The sequence below is a fragment of the Natator depressus genome, chromosome 3 (assembly GCF_965152275.1).
Source record: "Natator depressus isolate rNatDep1 chromosome 3, rNatDep2.hap1, whole genome shotgun sequence".
Classification (NCBI taxonomy): domain Eukaryota; kingdom Metazoa; phylum Chordata; order Testudines; family Cheloniidae; genus Natator; species Natator depressus.
Genome location: NC_134236.1, coordinates 109,083,070 through 109,104,650, shown reverse-complemented (window position 1 = coordinate 109,104,650; position 21,581 = coordinate 109,083,070). Strand labels below are relative to the sequence as shown.

At 44.0% G+C, this 21,581-nt stretch overlaps 1 protein-coding gene across 1 annotated transcript in view; it reads right to left on the bottom strand.

Moving 5' to 3' along the window:
- The window catches only part of AIG1 (androgen induced 1), a 189,680-nt gene that overhangs the window by 10,573 nt on the left and 157,526 nt on the right, over positions 1 to 21,581 (bottom strand). Inside the window, exon 4 of the mRNA XM_074948533.1 lies at positions 5,110 to 5,225. Coding sequence (XP_074804634.1) covers positions 5,110 to 5,225 — 116 coding nt within the window. The remainder of the gene's footprint in view (positions 1 to 5,109; positions 5,226 to 21,581) is intronic.

The window sequence follows — 21,581 nt, the reverse complement described above, 5'->3', positions numbered from 1 at the left end:
GTTTTTCTAAATCAGTTTGATTGGACCTGCCCTGCCTGAATTGTTTTATTAAGTAGTGAAAAAATGAACCCATGTTCAGCCCTGGCACAGGTGGGGACAACTCCCACTGTAGCAAATGTAGGAACAAGAGGACTGACCAAGTGCTTTACTACCAGACACCTACCCCATATGACTAAAGCGCAGTCACATCCTTGGGAGTGGCTCTTTGGCATCCAGTATATCTCAGCAGCAGAAGGAACACAAACATCTTTTAACTATACTCCTTTGGCTTCATTTCTTCTATGGCCACATATCGCTCAGACAGTAGTTGCCATGAGACCATGATTGCTACAATGAGCAAAACAATAACTTGCTATTTTATCTGCCATGACAATCAAATTCATAGACCCAGTGCCTGTGGGGTTGTTTTGTTTGTTTGTTTTTGGGTAGTTGAGGTGTACTCAGAACAGTTTTCTAGCACTAATGAAAATAAAGTGTGATCTTTTCAATCCCATTATCAATAAAGCAAACTGTCATTTTACATTATACCAAGGCCTTGATCCTGAAAGTCCAAGTAAGGTGGGCAGTATGCAGTGCAAGACTATTGTCCCCTGGTGCAAATCTGAGAGACTGCCATACATGGCCATGAGAAAAGTTAATTAAAAGCTAAGGCTTGTCCTTCCACAGAGATGGTGTGACTCTCTGCAGTTTGTGTGCCTGCTCTAATCCTTTCATGAATGCAGGGTGAAAGAGAAAATAAAGGGGTGACGGGTTGTGGGGGGAAGAGAAATGGGCTTCAATGTAATCTCCAGCATACACCTTGGTTCTGCTCCTCTCTGTTGCTACTTATTTTTTTAATTTTTATACACTATATAAGAGGGAAAAGCACCTCTTTCAGCACCCTAGTACCTTTCCATACATGAAATACAGACACATGACAAATAGAAACACCTGCTTCCCCTCACCCCAAAACCAGAAAATAACTAATTCCAAATAAAGTCAAACCTAAACACTATCCCCAATGTACCCCTTTCTCCCCAAACAGCTGGCTCCAGTGATGATCATTGCAGTGTGTCAGGAAGGTCAAAAGATCTGGGCTAGGTCAGACCCACACAGAGAACCTAAAACCTGAGGACAAACCACCGTGGCACCAGCTTCCACCGCATCTGCCTCTCCTCATCTCAAATATGGCAGGATGGCACAGGGAGAGAGGCAGTCTCTCAAGCAGGCAGGCCATGAGCTTTATAAGTCAAAAACAATCCCGTAAGCTCTAACAGGGAGTCCAACCAGGTCCTGGGGCAATGGTGGTGTGTGCTCCCAGCAAGAAACACTGCTTAATGAGCAGGCTGTTGCATTCTGCTCTAGTTTTATTTTCCAGGTGCAGCCTCAAATCGAATGCACTAAGCTTGAGGTGACACAGGCATGGATCAGTAGTTGGATCCCAAAGCCCATCTCCAAATGAAATCAATACAACCTCCTGGCAAGACAGATGAATAAAAGCATTCCTGGTTAGGGTTTGCATATGGTCACTTACCAACAGGTGGGGAATCCAGCACTACCTCAAGTTGGTAAATTCTCGTTATGAAACGTGGGCACACCCTTGCTAAAAGGGGCAGATACAATCCTTTTCATATTTTCTGGTTGCTCCTTCCAGCCTAAGCCTACCATCATCACTTCAGTTCTGTTTGGATTGAACTTAACCCAGTGATCCTTGATCTATAGTCCAGTCTCAGCCACACACTGGGTAGAACCTTCAGTAGCACCGGGGAGATTCAGAGATATAGAACTAGGTGTTATCTGCAGGCTGAACACACAACAGACCATGCTGCCTCACTACTCCTCCCACTGACCCTTACAGGCCATGAACATGAGAGGAAACAAAAGGCAATCCTGCAGAACCCCACATGCGGGTCCTTAGAGAGGAGAAGCAATTGCCCCAACTCCCTTTTGGGAATGCTCAGCAAGGAAGAAATGGAGTTAGCTGAGAGCAGCCCTATCCACTCTTGGTACAGTCTGTAGGTAAATCAATAATGGAGTGAAGAGTATGCTTATAAATCTTACATATGACCCCAAGCTGGGAGGGATGGGAAGCACTGTGGAGGACAGGATTAGAGTTCAAAATGACCTGACAAAGGAGAGAATTTTGTCAGAAATCAACATACCGAAAGTCAATAAAGACAAATGCAAAGTACTACACTTAGGAAGGAAAAAAAAATCAAATGGCCAAGTACAAAAGGGGGAATAACTGGCAAGGCAGTAGTACGGCTGAAGGGGATGTGGGGGTTATACTAGATCACAAATGGAAAGGCTAAAAAAGGCTAATATGCTGGTATGTATTAACAGGAGTGTCCTATGTAAGACATGGCAGGTACTTGTCCTGCTCTATTTGGCACTGGTGAGGTCTCAGCTGAAACGCTATGTCCAGTTCTAGGCATCACACTCTAGGAAAGATGTGGAGAAATTTGAGAGAGTCCAGAGGAGAGAAACAAAATGATAAAAGATTCAGAAAACTTGACCTATGAGGAAAGGTTAAAAGAACAAACTGGGCACGTTTAGTCTTGAGCCAGGAAAACTGAAGTGGGATCTGATAGCATCCTTGAAATATGTTAAAGGCTGCTATAAAGAGGGCAGTGATCAATTGCTCTCCATGTCCCCTAAAGGTAGGACAGGAAATGATCAGCTCAGTCTGTAACAAGAGAGATTGAGGTTGGATATCAGGAAACGTTTTCTAACTATAAGTATAGATAAGTACTGGAAGAGGTTTCCAAGGGAGGTTGTAGAATCTCCATCGCAGGAGATTTTAAAGAACATGTTAGACAAATGCTTTTCAGGGATGGTCTAGTTATACTTGGTCCTGCCTCAGGGCAGGAGACTGGACTAGATGCCCACTCGAGGTCCCTTCCAGTCCTACACAGCTATGAATCACACCTAAATGATCAACAATGCTGACGGGAGCTCACTGAGGAAAAGGCAGCAGTGTGATATAATAGACAGGGCAAAAAACTGGAATACAAGGGAGCTGGGTTCAAGTCCCTCCTCTACCACTGCTTTGCTGCATGACCTTGGGCAAGTCACTTCCCTTCCTGTGCCTCAGTTTCCCTCAGCTGTAAAATGGGAATTATGATACTGGTTTCTGTAAAGCATTTTGAGATCTATGAATGAAAAACACTATAGCAGGGCTGAGTATATTATGATAGCACTGAAATATGTAGGCAGGAATAACAAAGTGGATGGGTAGCAGTGTACATCTCTTAATGCAGAATCAGTTTCCCCTGTGTTCCCTGTCCTGTTCATCTCCTTTTATCTTGTGCTTCTAGATGCAGGATGCAGATACCTGTGCTGGGAAGGAGCAAGCTCTATACAGGGTTCTTAGTTGTTTTAAGAAATAAATTACCGAGTACTTGGAATGACAGGTGTATGCTGTGCAATAGCAATTTCCATCAGACTCTTTACACATATAAATGTAATGAAAATAACTGATATGGAGGATGTGATGTGGCCCTGTAGAAGCTGCAAGATAATGTATCCCCTTGAGTCAGTGTCAATTTATGTTTGCAATTCACTTGAGGGGGAAAAAAACACACGTAAAACAATCTTTTCATACTGATTTTGTAACGCTGCCTTAAAAAGCTCTTAAGACACTACTCAAATTTATTCCCACTTACACAAGTGGGCTGCTTCAACTTTTCCATTCCTGTGGAATAATTTTCCATGGGCCTCATCACATGATTTTCACAGAGTCATAGACTCCGAGACCAGAAGGGACCATTTTGGAAAAAAGACAAGTTGCTGTACTAAATCAGCCCACTGATTTATTAAGTCTGGTATCCTGCTGCTGTGTATTGTTCAGAGGAAAGTGAAAAAATACCCATAACACACCTAGCTAATTGTGCATTTTTTGGTAGAAGTGAAAAAAAAATCCTTCTTTTCCCCTAGAGAAATCAGTTTATGCCCCGATGCACGAGATTTGTTTATCTGTATCTCACCAAGCACAATTACAAATATTATTAACAATAAAATTATTCTGATCCTTTTGAAATCCAGCCACAAAATTTGACTCTGATCTCCTTGATTTTGGTTATTACATGATCCCTGTGTGGGTGTAGTAACTATACATGGGTATAATGCCCCCTTTTTCCTTGGCCCATATAAAGGCAGGGAGCACTGAAGAGGTAGCACTTTTCAGACCCTATGTTGCTTTCGAACTAGTGGCCCCCTTTGGTTGGTGGAAAAAGTAGTATTCCTGAGTTCTGGAAGGAGCTGTATCCCGTTCTCTTAGGCTATGGGAAGGCTGTTGTGATGGAAAGCCTCAGAGGAAGGGAGTAGGAAGAGAGGTAAACAGGAGATCATAAAAGGCCTCAAGGGGAGGAAAGAGGGGGAGAGAGAGAGAGAGAGAGTGTGTGCGCGCACGCTTGTGTGAAGGGGGATGGGGGGGGACAGACAGACTTTTTAACCAAACAAGGACGGGGGGGGGGGGAGGGAGGAGGGGAGAAAGCCAGAATGACTAAATAATTGCAGGGTAAAAAAATAAAAAAAGTCCGATGGGTAAAGTTGCTCTGTCAGATAAGTCAGGTTTTTTTCAATTGGAAAACTCCCCAAAGACCAAGTTTAGTGTTGCTTATGCTTTCTTTACTTAAACATTTTCCCAAATATTTTCATTAGAAATAAATTACAGAATGTTTGGATTTCTGTAATTGATTTCTAACACAAGAATGAGTGAACTAAAAAAAAAGAAAAAGAAAAAAGCGTTATCTTTTCTGAAGGGGCTTAAAATGCTGTTGAAGGAAATCATTTGCCTATTCTCAATTTTTGTCTGATAGAATAAAAAACCCTAAGCAATAAAACCAGGGTCCAAGAAAAACATTTAGTTTGAAAAAAGGTTGAAAAATGTAGCTTTGGAAAGATCACTGCTTACATGGGATTGTTCAACAAATTCCTGTTGTGTGAGGTTTGGCATATACTTTCTAAAAATATCAGCATCTGGGGAAGCCAGACAAAGCCCAGGTCTTGGACCATACGAGACATGCAGTGTGAATCTGTTAGTGATTATATCCATAATGAAATATGTGCCCAAATTTAGCAATATAAACCCCCAATACAATATGAAAACACAGCATGTACAGTCCTTACCATAATATATAGCCAACAGAGAAGGTGCATACTGCAGCCAGTCCACAGCTCCTGCTGGGATACTGATGATGTGTTGTTCTCATCTCGATTAATATAAAGGGCAAAACTGTTGTATGCTAAGAAAAAAACAAAACGCAACAGGAGAAAGCCAGGTGATACAAATGATTCTCATTGCATTTCAGCACTTGTTCTACAACAGGAAACTTAATAGCAAAGACTTCTCATGAGAAAAACAAAATTCTGAGGTAATCTCTTTATAGGTATGGAAAAAGTCAAAACCATGAGCATATAAAGCCGATCAAATTTAAACCCTATTACTTAAATTGGCCTTTTTAATGCCTGATCACTGAGGGCAGTGTAGGAAATAGCGAGCAGAACATACACTTTGTTTTGCCTGAGGGTTGCAGTGAAGGATCATTTTGTGATTAAGGGACAGGACCTGGAACTAGGAGAACTGGGTTGTACTCCCAGTTCTGCTCCACAATTGCTGTATGACCTTTGCCACATCACTTAGGTCAAATGTGTCCACTATTTTCGGATACCCAACTTCAGACTCTGATTGTTAGAGGCACAGAGCACCCACAACTCCAAGTGAATCAATGGAAGCTGCAAGTGTTTAGCACCTCTGAAACAGACCTAATGTGTCTCAATCTGGGGACCCAAAAATAGGGGTAAAATTAGGGATAATTACCTTTCTTACAGAGGTGTCATGAGTCTTAACTTGTTAATCTTGGTAAAATTAATTGATATCCTCAGATAAAAGGCACCAAGGCTAGCGTTCTAACAATGCCTATATAGCACCTGTCCATGTTTAGAAGGGACAGTCCTTATTTTATCATTCCACCTTATAGCTTTCTTGTGCTGCACCTTCCAAAATGATCTCCTCTTCCAATGAATATCAGCAGAGTGAAAAAGGGTGTCCTCCCCCTGTCCCAAAGCTATACATAACTCAATGTACAGATTTTAAAATGTTAGGTATGAAAATGTACAGAAATGAGGAGCAATTCCATCTCAAAATAAAGTTTTGGATTAAAACTTTCATTTTTGAACATACAGCTCAGGCAGAAGTGATCTTATTGATGACTCCAGCAGCATACATTGCACTGAAGACCTGCCGTGGATCTGTACACCAATCTCCCACTGAGCTGAAGGAGAGGTCTACCAGGTGTCAGGATTGCAGGAGCAGTCTAAATCATAAACCAGTTTCAATCCTTTCTTAATACTGGCTCAGGAATAAGACAAGAATGTTGTTGCTTATGGCCAGATTCTGCCAGCAGATGTGCATGTGCAGCCCTCATTTGTTGACTTTGGCGGAAGCTGCAGATTGAGGGCTGAATTTGGAATTTAATAATTACACTGTGAACGCCCTAAAATGTTAACCAGTATTATGGTGGGAGGGACAGAGATGCTAAAAACTATCTTTGTGGGGATAACAGGCCTTAATGAGATAAAACAGAACAGCCTTTTGTAGACCTGCTCTTCTTTAACAACCATAAATTTTTTTTTTTATTTAGATGAGAAAGACAAAGACAGTGGAAATTTCTCTGGCTCACAGATGTAACATAATCTGGATTGGATAAGTGTTCTGATTTTTCAATACACTAGTAATTAATGACTGGCATTTAGAGAATGTCAGGTGGATAATATAGCAGTTAGGGGAGCTTTCAATTTCTTCATCTTTTAACAGCTTGTTCCGCCCCCATCCCTTTAAACAATATAAATCAGCACCAAGGGAATGCACGTATGTTTTACATGTGGTCTATTATAGTCGCACCCACTAATATCTTAAGGTCTATTAACTGTGCAAAACCTTCAGAGTGCACTGACAGGGGTTTGCAGCAAAGCAACCCTAATGTTCACTTGGGGGGTTTGGGGTCTATAAGTGAAACCCTTTAGATACAGTTCTGGTATCCAGCTTCATATGCCTGGGCTACTGTGGTGTAGCTGAAGCTGCGCAAACAACTCCAGCCCAGGCTCAATAATCTATTTTGGAACCAGGGGTCAGTAAATATGTTCGCCTCCAAAACCCCCTTGATTCTGTCCAGGTTATCAGTTCTTTCTGATCTGTTCACCAAGTCTTAATAAACAATAATGCATTGAAATCAGGTTTATAATGGATAATTATTTGTATTCTTGTCGCACTCAGAAGCCCCAGTCATGGACCAGGACCCCGTTGTGGTAGATGTTGTACAAATAAAACAAAAAGACAGTCCCTGCCCCAAGGAGCTTACAACCTACGTGTAAGATGTGAGAGAACAGGTGGACAGAGACAGATGGGAGAGACCAAGGAAACAATGAGACAATATTTGTCAGCACACTAGGCTGTAGTGTCAGCACACCAGCAGTCTAACTGTTGTCAAGTTTTTTTGTGTGGACCTCACAGCAAAGTAGAGTTTTAAGGAGGGGTTTGAAAGAAGTTTTGTGGATGCTTATGGGAGTGTCTCCCAAGCGTGAGGGGCAGCATGGGAGAAAGCACAAAGATCAATGTTTCTTTTGACACCAGGTAATAACAGTATGACACACAGAAATGTTGAACAAACTGATCTTTAGTTCTGGGCTCTAGCCTAGAGAGACATGGGTTAGCATTACATCAGGTTAGTAACTGCTACATGGCAGATGTCATTATCCCCAATTCCAGTGGCTACTGCTCCAGGTCTTCAGGATGGTCCTTAATTTTGAGGTACACAAATGAAAAAGGTCAAGGGAACTTCATTTTTTCCCTTGCACAGATACGTATGGCTCTGTAGTTCGTCTGTGCCTTAATCATCTTTCATTTTGACTCCACTCTTTGGGCCTGTCTACACAGCAGGGAAAAACCCATGGCTGGCCCATGCCAGCCAACTCAGGCTCACGGGGTTTGGGCCGCAGGGCTGTTTCATTGCTGTGTAAACTTCTGGGCTCAGGCTGTACCCTGGGTTCTAGGACCCTGTGAGGTGGGAGGGTCCCAGAGCTCAGGCTCCAGCCCATGCCTGGAAGCCTAGGCAATGGTGAAACAGCCCTGCAGCCCGAGCCCCGCAAGCCCTACTTGGCTGGCATCGGCCAGCCATGGGTTTTTCTTTGCTGTGTAGACAGGCCCTTTGAATCTGTGCATTGACTCTCTCTCACTTGCTATATCAAGCTAAATCTTGTGGCCCTGTCTGCACCTCTGTCCCCACTTCTTCCTATTCCCCCTCTTGCTCTGCCACTCCCTGCCACCTTATTGCTCTGTTTTGTACGCTTCTCCCACTTTTGGACTTTCTGCCATGCTGCCCCTCTCAGCTGTGACTCACTCTCACACCTTGTCAGACAGGCAATCATCCTGACCTTAATTCAAATCATTCTTTAAAACACACTTCAGCTAAGCCCCCCACCTCAGCTAGAAGTACTGTGGTTCACACCTTAAAAAATGCAGTGCCAACTACTCTGGACATTAATGTATCTGTATTGTTTTGCACTTCTCTCTTTCACTCTAGTTTTAATGTAGTGGGGACCATGGCTATCACTGTGTTTTGTACAGCTCACAGCACTCTGTTGCCATTTAAACAAATAATACATAGCTACACAGTTTGGCAAGATTTAGAAGGAACATCCAGCTTATGGGCTGAGAACTTGTGCCTATCAGCTCTCGATCCAATGAGAATTAAAATGATCAGGTTGTAAACCTAAGAAAATAAAGCGTTTACCACAAAAATAATAGCATACCCTAAAGGGTGGTGTACTCTGCAAAATGGCTATGTAAAAATTAATGGCACAATTTTACTCAACAGATCTATTGCATAATAATAATAACAAAAAGCTTTTTCTGCTTTTTATCCCTGCTAACTCTGAAGAGCTGGCACTGCTCTCTGTGGGACTACAGGTTTTATTCCATCTTGTGCATCAGAATTCTCCCCTAAGGCCTGATCTACACTTAAAATTGGATTGACCTAACTATGTCACTCAGGGCTGTGAAAAATGTCTCACCCTTAGGCTGTAGTTAGGTCAGCCTAACCCCTGGCGGCTAGGTTGTTGGAAAAATTCTTCTGTTGACCTTGTTTCCACCTCTCAGAGAGACGGATTAATTACATCAATGGAAAAACCCCTTCCATCAGTGTAGGAAGTGTCTACACTATGGCCAACAGCATCACAGCTGCTTCACCGTAGCCTTGCCATTCTAGCATAGAAATGCCCCAAGTTTCAGTTACATCTGTGCAAACCTACTGAAGGCAAAGAGGTTGCACAGGTGTCACTGAGGGTACAATTCAAAGAGAGTGGCGTTTCACAGATGTAACTAAGGGTAACTTGGCCTGCAGAACCTTTACTACTGGAAATAATGCAGAGAAAGCAAAACCTCAACTGTCAGAGCCCAGGCTGAGTTTGCAGGTCATCTTACATACAGAAATCACTGATGGATATTAAACACCAAACCTCACCACCTCACTCTTTTTTAAAAGACTGACTTTTTAACATGGTTATGTGAGCACAGACTGCAATAATTTTCCCTTACAGCTGCAAGGTGGAGCAATGCCCCTAACCACCATACTCGCTTCCAAGAGAGACAGAGCTGTACTGAGACATATGCTAAAAATGCACATTTATTAATGCCTTTTTAAAGGATATTTTTAAAAGTTCTGCCCATCCCCCTCATGGGGGTTTGCTGTGTGTGTGTATATATGACCCTAGTGAAATTTTAGACGGAAAAAATCATATTACAAATAGGCACATCTGAACTGTCAGCCCAGCAAATTTAGACTTGATGTACTATACTTCCCACTTATAGTTATATACTACTACAGGTATTCAGAATAAAAGGTTTTATGCAAATCAGGTACATTAAGAATGAGTCTGTAATAGAGTTTTTTAAAAAATTAAATACTCTGGTGTTGAAAGCCTGATTACATTTTGTCTTCTCATCAGTCAGTACTGTTTTAACACTATTTTCATCAGTACCTTGCTTAACTTCCCATACCCCGCACCCAAAATTGTGTTTTAAAATGAATTTTAGGTAGTTTTAAAAAAGATACTGGCTGAACTGTCAGACCTGCATATTAACATCTTCTTTCCTCAGGGCAGGTACAGCACCTAACTGGTAATGTAACCTTCCTCACCAGTCTGACCCAATCCCAATCCTGAAATGATCACCTTGAGTCACTCTAGAAGTGAGAAGTTCGTTCAGTTCAACAGTCCATTTGTGCTTCTGAGATGCTCAGTAAGGGTGTGTAAGGGATGACTGCCACCCAAGCACCCCCTCATGGCCGGAAGTCACTCCCCAGGCATCCTGCCTCACTTTCTCCCCTTGGACTCCTCAAAAACTCCAGATCACAATCCAGAGTTAGTTAAAGCACTCCCCTTTCTTGGGTCCAATTTATTTAAAGATACTGCACAAACTGGTCCTTCAGGCCTCAACCCCAGTTCAGCATCTCTCTCTATCTCTCTCCACCCCCTTGGTAAAGGGTTTCCAAATCTCCTTCATAAAGAAGAATCTCAGTTCACCATCTCCCAGGCTTTACCTGGCTGGAGTTCAGCCTTCAGGCACTGACTTCCAAACTGCCCTGGTCACAGGGTCTTTCTCCTGCCTTAGCAGGCTACTCCTAATCCTCCTAGCTGAGGCAACTCTCCTTGTCTCAGGTCTTTCATGCAGAAGCTTTTACTTATTCCCTGCAGTCTCTGACACAGCTTCTTGAGCCCCCCAACTTTGTGGGGGCTTTTATGTGGGAATCAGCTGTCTTCTATTAGGCCCCATCAAAACAGTTGATGCAGCGCAGGTGGGCTTGAGAGGTCCTTTAGTAAATCAGGGTTGGCTGGCCCCAGGCCTCCAGCCCTTTAGGGCAAGCCATCTTGTTACAATCCCCCCTTAGAACCTTGCCCACCCCAGGGAAAGTTCTACCTTAGGGGATACTCTTCCCCTGTCCCTGCCCCCCAGGGGTGGCCAGGTCCCATGCACCCTTACAAGGAACTTGAGCTACCTACGCTTGCTTTGTTTTCCCCAAGGCTCACTGTTTGGGTGCCCCACCTCCTTGCATGTGTTATCTGGGCTCTGACTTCATCCCCCTGGAACTCAGTTTGGGTTCCCAGTGTCTCCTGATCTCACACCTGCTTCCCAAGATTCCTCCCAGAGCCTTGCCAATCCTGATGCAAGCTTTCTGCCATACCTTGCAGGGGATCTCACAAAACTGGGTGACTGGGCAACAAAAGGGCAGATGAAATTCAGTGATGATAAATGCAAAGTAATGCACATTGGAAAACATAATCCCAGCTATACATATAAAATGATGGGGTCTAAAGTCGCTGTTACTACTCAAGAAAGAGATCTTGGAAACATTGTGGATAGTTCTCTGAAAACATTCACTCAATGTGCAGTGGCAGTCAAGAAAGCAAACAGAATGTTAGGAACCATTGGGAAAGGGATCAATAATAAGACAGAAACTACAATGCTACTATATAAATCCATGGTAAGCCCACAATTTGAATACTGCTTGCAGTACTGGTGTCCCATCTCAAAAAATATATATTAGAATTGGAAAAGGTACAGAGAAGGGCACCAAAAATTATTAAGAGTAAGTAACAGCTTCCATATGAGGAGAGATTAAAAGACTGGGACTTTTCAGATTGGAAAGGAGATGACTAAGGGGGGTGGGGGGCTATGATAGACGTCTATAGAATTATGAATGGTGTGGAGAAAATGCGTAAGGAAGTGTTATTTACTCCTTCTGATAACACAAGAGCCAGGGGTCATCCAATGAAATTATTAGGCAGCAGGTTTAAAATGAACAAAAGGAAGCAATTCTTCACTCAATGCACAGTCAACCTGTGGAATTAGATAAGTTCATGGAGGATAGGTCTATCAATGGCTACTAGCAAAAATGGTCAGGAATGCATCCCCATGCTCTGGGTATCCCTAAGCCTCTGACTGCCAGAAGCTGGGAGTGGATGACAGGGGATAGATAACTTGATGATTGCCTGTTCTGTTCATTCCCTCTGAAGCACCTGGCATTGGCCAAAGTTGGAAGACAGGACACTGTGCTAGATGGACCATTGGTCTGATCCAGTATGGCTGTTCTTATGTTCTTCCTTCCTTGGCCCCGTGCCAGGCTGCTTCTCAGACGGCAAGCTCTCCAGCTCTCCATAATGAGTGAGTTCTCTCTCTTCTACAGTTGCCTGATGCATCTTGTCTAACTTGTCCCTCAGCCTCAGGGCCTGCTGCCTGGCCTCCTCCGTAGCAGCTAGCTCCTGCCAATACTTCTCCCCTAAAGAGGTCAGGCTTTCTATATCCCTTTTTCTGGGTGTTGTGCTGCACATCTTGGCAGCCGTAAGAACTGCTCTCATGACTGCAACATCCACTTTTGCTGCAGCCTCTGTGGTCTCCCAAACACGAATCCGACCATGCCATTCTCTGGACATCTCTATGCTTTGATCACATTTCCTCATGGCCATTTCTGGCTATCACTGTGGCTATCACTGCTCCACTTGTTTTTCAGGGCTGACACACTGCTTCCCCCTTTAGCTCTCTCTCTTTGACTCTCTCTTGGTCTGTTGGGCTTTTCCCTTCCTTTCCACCCCATTATCCAAGGTACAAACTCTTTTAATGTGCCCCATCTCTCCATATCAAACACTTGGGCAGATGGCCCCCACCCTTTGTGCATCTGTTTCTTTCTTGTTCATTCCCCACTAAAGTATTCATACTGCTTCCTGGGGCACTCAAATCTTCTGTGCCCCGGTCTTCCACACTGGCAACACACAGAGATTACTCCTTTGCAGGTGGCAGTGGTCTTCCTGCCAGCACTGTTGGGTCCCAAAGCCTACTGTGTGACCCACTGTGATTTCTGTTGCTGCTCCTGCAGAACTGCCTGCATCCACTGCTGCTGTTCCGCCAAACAGCTTCCTCCATTTTGCTTTCCTAAGCTGCACTGTCACCTTCCTTGACGGGAGGTGCTTTTGTCAAATCTGCCAACTACCACCCACGCATCCCCTCGTGGCCTGGGCTTGCTCTGCAGGCACCCTGCTTTAGTTTCCCTCCTCAAAAAGTCCAGATCACAATCTGAAGTTAGTTAAAACACTCCCCTTCTAGAGTCCATTTATTTAGTCTTCAGGTACACACTGGCCCTTTAGGCCACAACTCTGCCAGGGTTCTGAGGCAGGACTTAGGGATCAAGCAGTTCAAGATCAAATTTCCAGGCCAAGATCAGTAAAAGAGGTCAGAGTTGTGTCAAGGTTCTGGATCCAGAGCAAGTGTCAGAATTCAAGTCAGAGCCCAAGTCAATGCCGGGAATTCAGGAGAAGAGGAACAGAGAAGCAAAATCAGTTGTGGCAGCTCGCTGGGGATCCGTGTTGTTTCCTGGATGCTTCCTGGTATGCCCCATGGGCTTATATGGGGCCAAAAGACCAATCAGGAGCCTCAAAAGCAACTGCCAATTGGGTCTCTTGGGAAGGATTTCCCATACATGTACATCCACTGCAGTTTGTGGGTCATGGGAAGCAGCCAGATTACAGTTGCCAGCAAGTTGTAGTGTGAGGGTGTCGATTGCCTAGTTTCTCTGCCAACCCAGGTTTGAGTCCCACTGATCTTTACAAAGCCTGGTTCAGAGTGTCTCTCTCTCCTCCCACCCACCACTTGATAGGGAGTCCACAGCACTCCTTCCCAGAGCAGGATCTCAGATCACCAATTCGCAGGTGTTGCTTGGATGGTGCTCAGCCTTCAGGCTCTGACTTCCAAACTCGCCTGGTGTCAGGGTCTTCCTCCTGACTTAGAAGGCTACTCCCAGTCCTCCTAGCCAAGGCAACTCCCCTGGTCTCCGAGCCTTCCCTGCAGAAGGCTGTCTCTGCCACAGCTTCTCTCTTCCCTGTACTGGGAGAATCAACTGTCCCCCATCAGGCCCCATCAAGGCTATTAGCACAACACAGGTGGGCTGGAACAGTTCCTTCAGTACTCAGGGTTGCCTGGCTCCAGGCCTCCAGCCCTTAATGGCAAACCACACTGTTACAGGGTGCAAGTTCTGATGGTGTTTCTTGTCATGTAGTCACCTGTTCACCAGGAAATGGCCTGAAACCAACATGTGATTTCACATTAGTCACTAAAGAGCCATCAGATGATGATGATTTTTATTACTGGCTCAGGCTAGATTCAAAACTAAAGATCTAAGTTTTTGATAAGGTCTCCCACAGTATTCTTGCCAGCAAGTTAAAGAAGTATGGATTGGATGAATGGACTATAAGATGGATAGAAAGCTGGCTAGATTGTTGGGCTCAACAGGTAGTGATCAACAGCTCAATGTCTGGTTGGCAGCTGGTATCAAGCAGAGTGCCCCAGAGGTTGGTCCTAGGGCTGGTTTTGTTCAACATCTTTATTAATGATCTGGATGATGGGATGAATTGCAACCTCAGCAAGCTCGCAGATGACACTAAGATGGGGGGAGAGGTAGATATGCTGGAGGGTAGGGATAGGGTCCAGAATGATCTAGATAAATTGGAGGATTGGGCCAAAAGAAATCTGATGAGGTTCAACAAGGACAAGTGCAGAGTCCTGCACTTAGGAAGGAAGAATCCCATGCACCGCTACAGGCTGGGGACCGACTGGCTAAGCAGCAGTTCTGCAGCAAAGGACCTGGGGATTACAGTGGATAAAAAGCTGGCTATGAGTCAGCAGTGTGCCCTTGTTGCCAAGAAGGCTAACAGCATATTGCGCTTTATTAGTGGGAGCATTGCCAGCAGACCGAGGGAAGTGATTATTCCCCTCTATTCGGCACTGGTGAGGCCACACCTGGAGTATTGTGTCCGGGTTTGGTCCCCCCACTACAGAAGGGATGTGGACAAACTGGAGAGAGTCCAGTGGAGGGCAACAAAAATGAGTAAGGGGCTGGGGCACATGATTTACGAGGAGAGGCTGAGGGAACTGGGGTTATTTAGTCTGCAGAAGAGAAGAGTGAGGGGGGGATTTGATAGCAGCCTTCAACTGCCTGAAGGGGGGTTCCAAAAAGGTGGGAGCTCGGCTGTTCTCAGTGGTGGCAGATGACAGAACAAGAAGCAATGGTCTTAAGTTGCAGTGGGGGAAGTCTAGGTTGGATATTAGGAAACACTATTTCACTAGGAGGGTGGTGAAGCACTGGAATGGGTTACCTAGGGAGGTGGTGGAATCTCTATCCTTAGAGGTTTTTAAGGCCCGGCTTGACAAAGCCCTGGCTGGGATGATTTAGTGGATGTTGGACCTGCTTTGAGCAGTGGATGAGACTAGATGACCTCCTGAGGTCTCTTCCTACCCTAATATTCTATGAGTCTATCTAAAGGTGAAAGATTATTTTAGTTCAGTGGAAATCCCATGAGCCATCCTGTCTTGTTAGCAAAAGGGTTTAATTATGACAGGTATATAGCAGAATGTTAATAATTAGTACAAGCCAATAAAGTGATGAAAAAGGAAGTTTAATGGCTTTGATATCAGAAATAAATCTTTTGTCACAACAGACTGTGAGGGTCTGAAGTATTGGCTTCTCCACAGAATAATAATCTTGAATGATTCTACAAAAATTAATGAGTAATTATGTTTCTGTCCTGTGATGACAGTATGTAGGTATCCATGGATACTATATAAAACTATGAAGAGCTGCAGTGCTTCATGAGCGATAAGTGATGCAGCAGACTGACAGAAGTGCAGGAAACAGAACGTTACGGAATATTGTGAGAGGCCAGCATTACATGCTGAGGCTCTAGGTGCTGCTGTGATAGCAGCCTGGCCTTGGCTTGCATTCCTGAGCCTCCAGGACCCACCACACTAGGTCCCTCCTGAAACCTGACCCTCATCCTTCCGTTCCAATTATCATATTACAGGTAGCATTTCTATATATGCAACAGACACTTTCATGCTTAATCAGAACACTTGCTTCTAAAGCGTTTCATTTCTGAAAATGAGACTTATGCAAATCATCAGGCTACAGCACATCGTCTAGACTTACCATCTTGTGCTGTGATCCCATCAGACCCCACAAGATAAGCAATACTGAGCCAGGGCAGTGCTTGAATGGGAGACCTCTAAGGGTATGTCTTCGCTGCAGCTGGGAGTGAGCCTCCAGCCTGCGTAGATGGACTTGCACTAGCAGGACTCAAGCTCTGATTCTAAAACTAGCCATGTGGATGTTCCAAACCAGGATCTTAAGCCCAGCTGAGCTCGAGAGCTCAAATTCCAGCCTGAACTGGAACATCCATGTTGCTAGGGCAAGTCAGACTGGGAGATTCGCTGTCAGCTGCAGTGTAGTCATACCAGAGCTACACTGAGGTGCTGCAGCAAATGTTCGCTGTGATTCAACTGCTAGCGCTCTTCCTTCTCAGCCAACACTGAATAATGCTCCAGAATGGTACTAGTAAGGGAGGTCAGAGGTGTTGTCTTTTGAATAAGAAACAAAACCGAGATCCTGACCACTTAGGGTCATTGAAGATACAATCTCATGACACATTCTGTAAGGGCACGAGAACCCCTGGGGTGGGGTGAATTTCCCTTATGGGCATCCTATTATCCATTAACAGGATAGTTAATGGATAATAACATTATTGCCTCCCTCTGAAGCATCTGGTACTGGTCAGAGACAGGATATTGGACTAGATGGACTATTGGTCTGTGTGGGGCAATTCCTACATTCCTAACCTTGGTGTCCTGACCAAATTCCAATATTATTCTGCTTTTCTAAATTTCTCTCTGCCATTTCAATCAGATATGGCATTATCCTTCACTTTCTGTTCTAAATTCTCATGTAGTTGTGTGCTGTTAAACAGCTGTTGCATTTCAGAGTGGGTTAAGCAATCCATGTCCCTCCCTTCCCTACTTCCCACGGGCATGTAAAACATTGTGAGATTAAAGGTGTTGTAGAAATGAAAAATATTATTAGCAAAATAACCTACTACTTTCCACTACATTTAAAATCTCTGCCAGTGTGCTTACCTTAGCAACGGATAATGACATACAGTATCTAAAAATTGCCACAATAGCAGGCAGCCACACTTGTAGCATAATAGCTCTCCATAATAATGTCGCAAAAAGAAAAGGAGTACTTGTGGCACCTTAGAGACTAACCAATTTATTTGAGCATAAGCTTTCGTGAGCTACAGCTCACTTCATCGGATGCATACTGTGGAAAATACAGAAGATGTTCTTATACATACAAACCATGAAAAAATGGGTGTTTACCACTACAAAAGGTTTTCTCCCCCCGACCCCACTCTCCTGCTGGTAACAGCTTATCTAAAGTGATCACTCTCCTTACAATGTATATGATAATCAAGTTGGGCCATTTCCAGCACAAATCCAGGGTTGAACAAGAACGTCTGAGGAACAGTGTGTGTGTGTGTGGGGGTAGTAGGAAAAAACAAGGGGAAATAGGTTACCTTGCATAATGACTTAGCCACTCCCAGTCTCTATTCAAGCCTAAGTTAATTGTATCCAATTTGCAAATGAATTCCAATTCAACAGTCTCTCGCTGGAGTCTGGTTTTGAAGTTTTTCTGATGTAATATCGCAACTTTCATGTCTGTAATCACGTGACCAGAGAGATTGAAGTGTTCTCCGACTGGTTTATGAATGTTATAATTCTTGACATCTGATTTGTGTCCATTTATTCTTTTACGTAGAGACTGTCCAGTTTGACCAATGTACTTGGCAGAGGGGCATTGCTGGCACATGATGGCATATATCACATTGGTAGATGTGCAGATGAACGAGCCTCTGATAGTGTGGCTGATGTGATTAGGCCCTGTGATGGTGTCCCCTGAATAGATATGCGGGCACAGTTGGCAACGGGCTTTGTTGCAAGGATAGGTTCCTGGGTTAGTGGTTCTGTTGTGTGGTATGTGGTTGCTGGTGAGTATTCGCTTCAGGTTGGGGGGCTGTCTGTAGGCAAGGACTGGCCTGTCTCCCAAGATTTGTGAGAGTGTTGGGTCATCCTTCAGGATAGGTTGTAGATCCTTAATAATGCGCTGGAGAAGCAGCTGTCCTATCTCGGGGCCTCTCCTTCTGCCCCTCCACCCCCACGAACATGATACAGTTCTGTGATGACCTAGAATCCTATTTTCGACGTCTCCGACTCAAGGAATATTTCCAAAACACCTCTGAACAACATACTAATCCACAGAGACCTCCCTACCAACACTACAAAAAGAAGGATTCTAGGTGGACTCCTCCTGAAGGTCGAGACAGCAGACTGGACTTCTACATAGAGTGCTTCCGCCGACGTGCACGGGCTGAAATTGTGGAAAAGCAGCATCACTTGCCCCACAACCTCAGCCGTGCCATCCTCAATGCCATCCTCAGATCCACAATGCCAGCCTCAGAAACAACTCTGACATCATAATCAAAAAGGCTGACAAAAGAGATCCACTTCCTGGACACTACAGTGCTAATAAACGATGGTCACATAAACACCACCCTATACCGGAAACCTACTGACCGCTATTCCTACCTACATGCCTCCAGCTTTCACCCTGACCACACCACACGATCCATTGTCTACAGCCAAGCTCTGCGGTACAACCGCATTTGCTCCAACCCCTCAGACAGAGACAAACACCTACAAGAGCTCTATCAAGCATTCTTACAACTACAATACCCACCTGCGGAAGTGAAGAAACAGATTGATAGAGCCAGAAGAGTTCCCAGAAGTCACCTACTACAGGACAGGCCTAACAAAGAAAATAACAGAACACCACTAGCCGTAACCTTCAGCCCCCAACTAAAACCCCTCCAACGCATTATTAAGGACCTACAACCTATCCTGAAGGATGACCCAACACTCTCACAAATCTTGGGAGACAGGCCAGTCCTTGCCTACAGACAGCCCCCCAACCTGAAGCAAATACTCACCAGCAACCACATACCACACAACAGAACCACTAACCCAGGAACCTATCCTTGCAACAAAGCCCGTTGCCAACTGTGCCCACATATCTATTCAGGGGACACCATCACAGGGGCTAATAACATCAGCCACACTATCAGAGGCTCGTTCATCTGCACATCTACCAATGTGATATATGCCATCATGTGCCAGCAATGCCCCTCTGCCAAGTACATTGGTCAAACTGGACAGTCTCTACGTAAAAGAATAAATGGACACAAATCAGATGTCAAGAATTATAACATTCATAAACCAGTCGGAGAACACTTCAATCTCTCTGGTCACGCGATTACAGACATGAAAGTTGCGATATTACAACAGAAAAACTTCAAAACCAGACTCCAGCGAGAGACTGTTGAATTGGAATTCATTTGCAAATTGGATACAATTAACTTAGGCTTGAATAGAGACTGGGAGTGGCTAAGTCATTATGCAAGGTAACCTATTTCCCCTTGTTTTTTCCTACTACCCCCCCCCCTCCACTGTTCCTCAGACGTTCTTGTTCAACCCTGGATTTGTGCTGGAAATGACCCACCTTGATTATCATACACATTGTAAGGAGAGTGATCACTTTAGATAAGCTATTACCAACAGGAGAGTGGGTTTGGGGGGGGGGGGGGGAGGAGGGAGAAAACCTGGATTTGTGCTGGAAATGGCCCAACTTGATTATTATATACATTGTAAGGAGAGTGATCACTTTAGATAAGCTATTACCAGCAGGAGAGTGGGGTGGGGAGAGAGAAAACCTTTTGTAGTGGTAAACACCCATTTTTTCATGGTTTGTATGTATAAGAACATCTTCTGTATTTTCCACAGTATGCATCTGATGAAGTGAGCTGTAGCTCACGAAAGCTCATGCTCAAATAAATTGGTTAGTCTCTAAGGTGCCACAAGTCCTCCTTTTCTTTTTGCGAATACAGACTAACACGGCTGTTACTCTGAAACCTGTCATAATAACGTCGTGTTCCGTTCTTGGGATAAATGGAGAACTAGATAGCTATCTTATAAGACAAGGGGCAGGATTATTAAACTTATGAGAGCTGAAACAGTTGACCAGGGAATATTTATGTGTCATTTGAAGGATGGCACCTTCCACCAAGGCAGCATAATCCACACAGAGAACAGCAGGGTATCAGAACTGGGCATATAATAAATTGGAATCCTTGAGTGAGTCTGAAACCTTCTGAGACCGAGAGCACTGGCAGCACTTTCCCTTTTGCAAATGAGAAATTATTACTATTAACTGAGACACACTGATGCACAGGATGCACTCCAAGGCAGCCACAGACAGATCATTAAGTATTATTGTATGGTTTAAGAGAGGAAGAAGTATTATGTGATCTAAACAAAGACCCATACTACCCAATGCCACAAGAGCCAGAGAAAACAATTTTCAATCAATATGAGAGTGCAATGCTCTTTGGAAAAAAAAATTAACACTCTTGCATGTAAATCCCTCTCTTCCTCTTTTGTGTGGCTATATATACAGGGTATTGTACATCTGAATTAACTGGAATTGTACAGTAGACCTCTCCACCCCTACCCATTGTTGACGGCCTCAGCCTCCTTGTTTCTGACATACCGTACATTAAAATAGCAATGGTGGTCCGTTCTCACCATAATCTTGGGTTGATTAGTGGGAGTTATTTAGGTTTATTTATTTATAGCTTTTCCATAATCCCAATCACTGCTGTATCTGAACACTTCAAAAATATTAATAAACTTATCCTCATAATATTGCTATAAGGAATGGAAAGGAAGTATTATCGTTCCCATTTTGCAGAAGAGGAACTGAGTCAGAGGGAGATTAAATGACTTGCCCAAAGTCACTCAGGAACTCTGGGGCAGAGCTGAGAACAGACCTCAAGCCGGAGTCCTAGTCCAGTGCCTTAACCACAAGACCATTCTCTCTCATACAGAGGGGAGACAGGGTAACAAAAAGTTGGCTAAAACCGTTTCCAGACACTAATGTTTGTAGCTTTGGGACATTCTGGAACTCTGCATCTCTGAGTTCCTTTGATCTACCTTCTGTCCTTGATCCTCCTCCATCAGTTTTCCCAGGCTGCTCTGATTACCTCCCTCAGAGCCATTCCACTCCCATCTTTCAGCTCCTGTTGCTTCAAGCTGCTCCCTTGCAGCTCCTGTTCTGTCAAGCCAAGCTACTCCTTCTCTGCTCTTCCCCCTCCATTACCTGATGATGCGTTCGTTATCTCTGTTTCTCTGTATCTTCCACTTGTCACAGCTCCTCTCTTTACATAATTTAGTATCTCCTCCAGGTATACATAGTACTCTATAATTGGACCACATGAAAATCTTTGTCACTAGTGCTTGAAACAAGGTGGAATGCAAGATAGTGTAGCAAAATTTTTATTTTAGTGCAATACACCCCCAAACAAAACAAAACCCCTCAACAATTCTGTGCCACTAGTTGAAACTGCAGTGCTACATAATATAGTGATACAACAGTAATATGTCTGTCCCCATTACCCTTTGGGTGGTACAGGAAATAGTAAACCAAGCAAATGATTTACTCTACATATTTCTCCAATAACAGATCCTACTCCTTTCTTCCCTGAGACCATAAAGTACCTGTGAACCAGAATTTAACTTTCCACTTCATGTCAAAACACCAGCAGGAAAAGAA